The sequence below is a fragment of the Aedes albopictus genome, chromosome 1 (assembly GCF_035046485.1).
Source record: "Aedes albopictus strain Foshan chromosome 1, AalbF5, whole genome shotgun sequence".
In the NCBI taxonomy this organism is placed as follows: domain Eukaryota; kingdom Metazoa; phylum Arthropoda; class Insecta; order Diptera; family Culicidae; genus Aedes; species Aedes albopictus.
The window spans coordinates 310,598,254-310,607,315 of NC_085136.1; the positions used below are offsets into that span (position 1 = coordinate 310,598,254).

Here is a 9,062-nt window from a genome sequence, read left to right on the forward strand (position 1 = left end):
AAGAGAATGGCAAGTTGCAAACAAAGACATTTTCAAGTTCACAATCTTCTGATCCATCAACCAAAAACAAAAAAGGACATTTCGAAGCGAATCATTTATAACCACCGGTCAATGTTGTTTGAAGTATGAACATTATCTGTAAATGTATTCCTTAAAAAACGAACTAAAAGATATTCATTTTGCAAAGGCTTAGTGATAAACAAAACAAAACATTCAGTAGATAAAGGACACAGGAAGATAACACAAAGATGGCGAAACTACTGGCCTTAATGTTTGCGCTTCTTCTCCCGCAAATGTGCATTCTTACCGAAAATGGCCTGTTTCTTGAAGTTGATCACCGCTTCATCCACGGTATCCGCGTCGATCCGGTGCACCTTGGAAATGCCCCCGCCGGTGCTCGTTTTGCTTTCCCCGCTGTGCTTGCTCTTACCGCCAAGCGGCTTCACCAGGAATTCCGTCGCACTGTTACCACCGTTAACGTTCAGCGGTACATAATCGCTTCCACCTTTGGCAACTTTCCGGGACTTTGTTTCCTCCAGCTCCTCGACTTCGAACGTGCCGGATCGAGTCCAGACGGGAAGCGGAAGTCCTCTCGCTGGTTCCCGCACGTCCTCCGGCCGAATGCGATTCGTGTTGTGGTAGGTTTTCTTCCGCTTGGCCTCCACGGCTTCCTGCTTCAGTGCTTCCTGGCCGGCAGGCAGCACACTGGAGACCTTGAATCCCACGGACTTGGGCGTGACGGGTTCCTCTTTGAAACCGTGGTTCCGTTTGAGCAGTTTGTGATCCGGAGTGATGGGCTCTTCCTGGAAGCCCGCTTCTAGCCGGGCGAGCGCTTTCAGCTTTCCTGTGGTGGCTTTACGTGGTGGAGTGACTTCCCTGGCTGTGACGGTGGCGATGCTTGACTCCTTGTGGGAAAGTTTCTGCTTTTTGACCACTTTGGCGACCGGTTCCGACAGGGACTTCTTCAGTTGCGCAAGTTCATCGTCAAGGGACACCACTGATTTGAGGGGAGCTGTGTTGATCTGTTCGTGGTGTTTCTTTTTTGGTGGAAGTTCGTCTGATTTCACTGCCGTTAGCTTTTCTTTCTTTTTGTGCTTCACAGCAGCAGGTTCTTCTTTTACGGGTTCTTCAACGACTTCCTTTTTCTTGTCCGCTTTGGGATGTTCCACCGGGAGCTGAACCTGATCAGCGCTCGCTTGCTTCTGTTTAGGTACTTTATCTTTCTTCGGTTTTGCGTCCGGTTTGGCCTGAAGAGCTGCTTGGACTTCCTCCACAGCCGTAGGTTGTTGATTTTTCTCCTTGAGCTGTTTGCTCTTCGGCTTCTTCTTGTCCGCTTTTTCCTTCTTCATGTCTTCAATCTGTTCGCTGTACATGGCAAATGCGGAAACGGCTAGTCTGACCACCGGTCTCAAATCCTCCAAAATGGCTTTTTTCACTTCTTTCTCCATCTTCTTGGTTTTCTTTGTCTGCTTCTCCAGTTTGGCAGCAATTCCTTTCGATGCCTTGACCGACGTTGTCTGTTGGCCTTCCTGCTGATTTTCTTTGTTCAGCTGCTCACGCAACTTGGCAGCCTTTTTGGCCTTCTTGCGTTCACGCTTCGCCTCCAGCAGGGCCATTTTGCGCTGCAGTGCTCGGGCCACCTGATCTTCTTTGGTTTCGCCCAGTTCCTCCAGCAGATAGTTGACCTGCTTCTTCTTCTTTTTCTTTTTCTTCTTCTGCTGTTCCGTTGATTCGTCATTGGCTTCGCCGTCGGCCGCGTCTTCTTGCTGCTCCTGCTCCCGCTGACGGCGTTTTTCGTCCTGCAAAAGAGGGAGCGTTGTAGTGAAACTTGAGCTGAATTTGATCATGAGCTTAGTTTGCTCATGATCAGAATACTGAGCTGAATTGGCTCACAGGTTTGTAACTCAAAATCTTTGGGGGATTTCTTTGAAATTGTATTGATTGAGCTAGTTGGCTCATTACCCTGAGCGTAATTTGCTGATGATAATAAGCACGTTTTTCAAAAGATCCTGAGCTATATTTGCTCATCAGCTCGAGTAAAACTGGAACTGAATTTGTTCATGAGCTTGATTTGCTCAAGATTAATTATCAGCAAATTGAGCTAGATTGGCTCATTAATTTGAGCACCGTTTTCTCTAACCAAAGGAAAAGTTTGCTCAAAATCTTTGGAAGTTTTTATAGTAGCATGAGACTGACTTACTGTGTAACTTTTGTGAAATAATAGACATATTTTCTATGATTCTGAGCTAGATTGGCTCATCAACTTGAGTGTTGGATTGAATTTGCTAATGAGCTGTATTTGCTCATGGTTGTTTATCAGATACAGGTATGTTCCGTTTTTGTCACTATCCGTTTTAATCACTATCCGTTTTTGTCACTATCCGATTTCGTCAATATTTCATTCCGTTTTTGTCAACACTAAATTTTTTGTCAAATTTGTTCCCTCGAACACGAGTTATTTAAAGCTTAACATTAATCTTGAGGCAATGCACCGATGAATGAAATTGAAACAACTACCAATGATGACATAGAAGACGTATACGTCACAGTAGCTTTCAACGCATTTCAAAATCAGCTATAAATAATGATAATTCATGCTTTCTCTCAAGCATAATTTTACTTCTTATTTAAAAATGAGTAAAATTAAACTAATCAAAGCTTCCTTCTGAAGATCTTTCTTCTCCTTTCTTCTTCTTATTATTCTTCTTCTTCTGGAACTGGACTGCCACTTCAAGTGTTCTTCTAGAACTTAAACAGTTTAGGGCTTTCTTTGTCTGTCCTTGCCTGAATATTTACACTACAATCTTTTTTACAAGACTTTTTTTAGGTGAAATAAATTTCACGTGATTTTGTACACGTTTTCTTGAAGGACGAACGAGCCAAAGGCTGAAAGTCTCTTAAATGAAGACAAATCAATCAATCAACGTTTTCTTGAAATTATGCGATGTGCTGAATTCTTCTCTCCTGGTCGCTATTTCTTTCCGACGGGGCTCAAACTTCTACCAGAGATCTCTCTTGTCATCCTTGATACCCTGTCCAAATTTTCCAGGTCAAAACAGCTATATTTACTAGCCTAACATGAGATTACTATAGAATTTTATCCGAGATTTCATCTTTCGTTTGCTCCAAAAATGCAGTAATTCCTACTAGCGATTCTTGTATTCCTCCAGATTCCTTAATGGATTTCTTCTGAGAAATTGCCAGGAAATAATTCAGAAGCTCCTTTAGGTTAAGTAGGAGTTAAATCTTTCAGAAATAAGTTTCTCAAAGAAGCAAGAGTCTATGTAGGATCTTGGAAACGATTTTTCCAGCAATTCCTGAAGGATTCCAAGAAGAAACAAAAGATTCCCAAAAAATCCTACAGAAATCCCTTTAATTCTGAAAGTATCCCTCGAGGAACAATTGGATGATTTCTTGAAAGAATTTATACAGGATTCCTAGAAGGAATTTCTCAAGGATTCCCACAAGGAACTTCTGGAGGATCCTCAGGAATAACTCCCTGGAGATTTCTATACAGAACATCATCCCTGAAGAAACTTCTGGGGGATTTTAGGTAAGAACTCCTGGAAGAAAACTAGACTAAACATCTGGGAGATTCCCAGAAAACGCAGTAAGAAATCGGGGATAATTATTTTTGCAATATTATTTTTATTAACGAGTTTTTCAGTCCAAGGCTGGCTCATCTAGTAATCATGAGGAAATAACAAAGATGAAAGATAGAATCGTATTGGAAAATCTCTTTAAAGATTCCAAGATAGACCTTCTGATGAAATTCTAGAAAAAAAACTGTTGAAGGAATCCCAGGAAGAACCCCTGGAGAAATATCAGGAAAAAAAAAACCTGGAAGGATTTCAGAAAGCAGTCTTGGAAGAATTCCCGAAGGAAATTTTGAAGAAACGGAGAAACTCCCATCTTTCAAAAGTAAAAACTTGGTGAATTTCCAAAGCAACTCTTGGATTAATTGATGAACTAGAACCTAGGTCAAATCCCAGAATGATTTTCTTAGCCCACCTTGTGCATTAGGGCCATTCCAGATTCAAATCGTACACAACGTCAGCGAGCTGTTCCCAACATAATGCATAAGTATGGTTAATAAATTCCAATTCCTGGTAGAATATTTGAAGGGATCCCCAAAGAAACTCCAGGAGAAATTTAAAAAGAGACATCTAGGTTGATCCGAGAAGAAATTTCTGAAGAAATCATAAGAGGCAGAACCTCTTTTCTCTAAAAATTCTTAGGGGCCGTCCATAAATGACGTAGCATTTCAGGAGAGAGGGGGGAGCCTCTGCTTATGCTACGAACCATGTTTTAGGTATGGGAAAATCGGCTACGCGGGGGAGCGGGTGTCAAGAATCGTCTAAAATATGCTAAGGTACACCGGGGCAAGTTGAAACGGGTGGGGCAAGACGAAACACGAAGTTTTGAAATAGATTTCAACACAATTTGTATTTTTTTCCTTCGCTAAACGATTGTTTGAATTAAAAACTATGTGTTATGGCGATCAAACTGTTTATCATCTTTAGAAAACATCATGTTAACCCACTGTTTCATCTTGCCCCACCCGTTTCAACTTGCCCCGGTGTACCTTATGTCATTTATGGACAACCCTTATCGAATTCCAAAAGATAAACAAGCGGCATGGTACAAGGTAACCTACATGAATTCTGGTGGAACTTCTTGGAGAATCCAATATTCTGGAGAAAATACAAGTGATTGCTTAGAAAATTTCATGAAGATTTTCTAAAAGTAACCTAGTGAATCCTAAAAGTATCCTTGTGAAGCGAATATAACACGGCAGGCTGCGGTGGGCTGAGTACGTAGCTCGTATGCCGAAGGAACGACAAGCTATAACCATATTCAACAGAGAACCAGGTAGGGGCCGTCGGCTTCGTGGTAGGCCGCGCACACGGTGGCTTTTTGCAGTTGAGGAGGACCTAAGGGCTCTAAACGTTGAGGGTGACTGGAAGCGATTGGCTCAGGGCCGAGACTAGTGGAGGCGAATGCTTCATTCGGCGTAGACTCACCGCTAGGAGTTGTAGCCCATGAATTATCAAGTAGTATCCTAGTTGAAACTTTCAAAGGAATCTGTTAAGATGGTGGTGAAAACCTCTTGTCGACGTCACAGTCAGAAAACTGTAATTTGAACTGTGCAACCAAGATGTGCTAAAAGACAACAAAAACAATTAAATTTCATTATAAACTGCATATTTTTACTTTTGGAATGTGTTCTACAGGAAATCGTCCAATTTGTATAAAAATGTTGCAACATATTTTGTCAAAGAAAATTATTCCGTTTTTATCACTATTCCGTTTTTGTCAACTGAAAATCGCGGACCGTGTTGATAAAAACGGAACATACCTGTACTGGCTAGAATGCCTCAGCAAACACGATTTGCTTAAAATCTTTGGTGGATTTATATCTAGACGAACATTTGAAAAGGGCCTATCTGCTTTGCGTAAACAAACATGTTTTTGTCTCTGTAGGGCCTATCTGCATCCACCCACGCACATCAACACCCTTATCAGAAAGAGTCTAGATTGAGTTTGAATAAGGGCGAAAGTAACATGAGAGAGTTCTATTCATCGACTCTCTCTTCTTCAAATTAAAGTGACAAGATGCAAGTTTTGTTGAACTTTTTGGGCATAAATCGCTAGGTTGCGATGCAATCTAGCGTCTAAGTGTAAAAAAGGTGGATTGAATTTGCATCTTGTCACTTTAATTTGCAGAAGAGAGAGTCGATGAAGAGAACTCTCTCATGTTACTTACGCCCTTATTTAAACTCAATCTAGGAGTGTTCTTCAAGCTACCTGTTAAGGGTGTTGATGTGCGTGGGTGGATGCAGATGGGCCCTACAGAGACAGAAACATGTTTGTTTACAAAAATCAGATAGGCCCTTTTCAAATGTTCGTCTAGATATAGTGTCTTGAGCTAGAGAGACCCGGAGTCTAATTTGCTCAATATTATGGACACATTTTTAAAAGGACATGAGCTAGATTGGCTCATTATCTCGAGTTGAATTTTCTTAGAATCCAAAGCATTAGTTTTTTTTTCTACAATTCTGAGAAATTCACGATTAATCCTGAGTAAAGTTTCCTCAAAATCCTGAAATATATTTACTTAAAATTCCGAGTCAAAATTTGCTCAACTATTCGGTTGAAATTTCCTCTCAAGAGATTTTGCTTAAAATCCCTTGATCGTGAGCGTGAGCACAACCTGCTCACCATCTGCTCAAAATCTATAGAGTTTGTTCACTAAATTCAAACGGAATCAACTTAAATTTTTCATTGAGATTGTATGATAATGGCATATTCTTACCTTTTTCTTCTGCCTCAGCGTTGCTCCCTCCTTGCGCTTCTCCTTGTCGGCCCGGACGATTTCGTTGCACCGCGACAGAATGGCTTCTGTGTCGAAATCACTCAGATCCCTAGGCTTCTTCTTCGCAACAACCGCCGGCTTTTTGGGCGTCGGTTGCTTCTCCGCAACTTCCTCCTCCTCGTCCTCGTCCACTTCCATCGGCTCGACGGAATCGTTTGCTTTCTCCACCGAATCTGCCTGCTTTTTGTTCGATTTTTTCTTCAGAGGACTGCCCACTTCGCTCTCATCCGGAAGCTTACCCGGCAGGGATGCCCGTTTGTCCTGTTTGGTCGCAGGGGACAATCCTTGCGAGAGCCGCCGGTTCTTCTTGGCCAGGGCCAACGCCGCCGGATTGGTAACCAAGTTGCTGTTTACCTCTTCTTTCGGGGTCGCTTGTTCCAATTCTTCTTCACCAGCCGCCGCCGGTATGTCGATGGTGTTACGCTTGGCCTTCTTCGCGGACGAAGAGTAGAAATCGGCCGAAATGAGCGCCGGAGCCGGAAGGGATTTACGAGACTTGGACACCTCTGAAACGTTCTCGGATTCTGAGGTCTTCGAGGAACGACGCTTTTCGGCACTTTTGACTTGCTGCGTCTCTGATTCCAGCGACGGCTTCGACGGAGTCTTCTTCGGTGACTTGGGCGATTCTGAAACTTCCGTTGTGTTTTTCTTCGCAGATTTATGTTGTTCTGGTAGATCTGTTGAAAGCGAGGCTTTGGATGGAGTTTTCTTTGCTGATCTGGGCGATTCAGCTACCGCGTTATCTGTTTGTGGATCCTCACTGTGTTCAGCAGATTCTTCCTGCTCTTCCTTATCCACAGCCTTCACGGCAGGAGTCTTCTTCGGCGATTTTGCTTCAACCGTTTTCAGTGGAGTCTTTCTAGGTGAACCCGTTTTTGAAACATTGGAAGCATCGCCCTTTTTCGGTGATTTATTTTCCGAAGCAGCTGTTTCGTTCAATGTTTTCTCCGCCTTGGACGTTTCCTTTTCATCCTCACTAGAGTCCTCCTGCAGGAGGATTCGCTTTCTCTTCTTATTCTTTTTGCTCGATTTGTCAGCTTCCTCCTCCGAATGCAGTTCGTCACCCGTGCCTGCAAGCAAATCCTCAACCTCCTCACCATCCGAAGCGATGAACGAATCGTCATCGCCATCTTCTTCGTCCTCTTCCGTATCCTGACTACCGATGCTCTCACCGTCGTCCTCTACCTGATTATCTTCTATTTCCGCCCGAGTTTCGCTGTCCATCGAGTCACCTGACTGATAGCCGTTCACTTCCATGGCTTCGTCGTCCACAAAGCTGCTCCGCTTCTGCGAAGCATCGATTTCATCTTCGTCTTCCTCTTCCTCGCCTTCCTCTTCATCTTCGTCAACTTTCAAAGGTTGCATCTTCTCCAACGATTTTCTCTTCAGTGACTCGTTCAACGTTTTCGTCTCTTCCTCCTGCTTCTCCTCCTCTTCCTTCTTCCTCACACTGAAGACATCAATTCCCTTGTCCTGGCCAGATCCCTTCACAGCTTGACTCCACGATTTCGAACCCATCGAAGCGTCCTCCTTCGGATCTTCCTCAGGAATCTCACCCAGCGCGGCGTGCTTGGCAGCAATGGGCGTCGACGAGGAACCCTCGCGCAGATGGGAAAAGTGCGACTTGTGCTTGCCACCCGTCGTGGGCTTTGGAGTCCCCAGAATCGACATCGACAGATCCGCCGACTGGTTCATTTCCTCGCGGACCTGCTCGACGATGTTGGCAATAGAGGCATCGATGGATTTGTCTGGAGATTCCTCAGATGCTTCGTCCTGTGACTTTTTCGGCGTGGTTTTTTTGGGCGTTCCGTTCGCTTTCGAGGGAGTTTTTGGCGAGGCAGCTTCCTGGCTGGACTTGCGCGGAGAATCCTTGATGGTTTCATCAATGATGATTAGTTTTGTGGCTTCCTTTTTAGGCGATGCACTCGCTTTCGTGGGCGTTTTAGGCGTTTCGGGCTTCTGTTCGACTACTTGAGGTGAATCTTTGATGGTTTCATCGACGATGATGATTTCTGAGTCCTAGAATGAGAAAAAAAAAGTGGAAAAACATAAGAATATTATTCGATTTGAAAATTTTTGAATAATTTTATGGTTTAGAATTCTAGTTTCAGTCTGTTTCTAGTCTAGTCTAGTCTACACATACACAGCCATTCATTGAAAGAATCCTGGAAAATGATAGGATCGACTACTCCTATCATTTTTCTTGTCATTATTAATGGTTGCAGTGCATCCGAGATGCATTACAAGCATTAAAGCGGCCAGGCCTACTGTGCAGCGTTTTTATTGTTTTTTTTTTGAATCAGAAAACGGGGACATCTCGTACCAACCGTTCTGTGAAAAGGGAGAATAATATATCGCTTCGTTGGGAGTGACTTTGCTAAGAATGTTAATGTCTGGAATCCTGGGAAGGGGCAACGGTATTTCCCCCGTATGCCCTGGCTCTCAAGCCTAGTCTTAAGCGCCTTTACTCGCTCTCTGAAACGAGATCAAAAGTTATGGTATGCATCCCTTCCCAAATAAATATATACCCGTTATATTTAGATGTTATTGATACAGGTTCAAATAAAAGAAAAATAAATCAGAAAGATCTCAGCATGTTGATTCTAATTTGCTACAAATATGGCATTCTATTAGAAAAAATTGAAGACACTTCATGACGAAGGGAATACCATAGACTTAATAGTGT

At 43.1% G+C, this 9,062-nt stretch overlaps 1 protein-coding gene across 1 annotated transcript in view; it reads right to left on the bottom strand.

The window, feature by feature from the left end:
* Positions 1–114: 114 nt before the first annotated feature.
* Positions 115–9,062, bottom strand: part of LOC109423546 (protein slender lobes) — a 31,787-nt gene continuing 22,839 nt past the window's right edge. Inside the window, exons 3-4 of the mRNA XM_019698533.3 lie at positions 6,317–8,395; positions 115–1,799 (exon numbers count right to left, since the gene is read on the bottom strand). Of these exons, the coding sequence (XP_019554078.2) occupies positions 267–1,799; positions 6,317–8,395 (3,612 nt within the window). The 3' untranslated portion in view covers positions 115–266. The remainder of the gene's footprint in view (positions 1,800–6,316; positions 8,396–9,062) is intronic.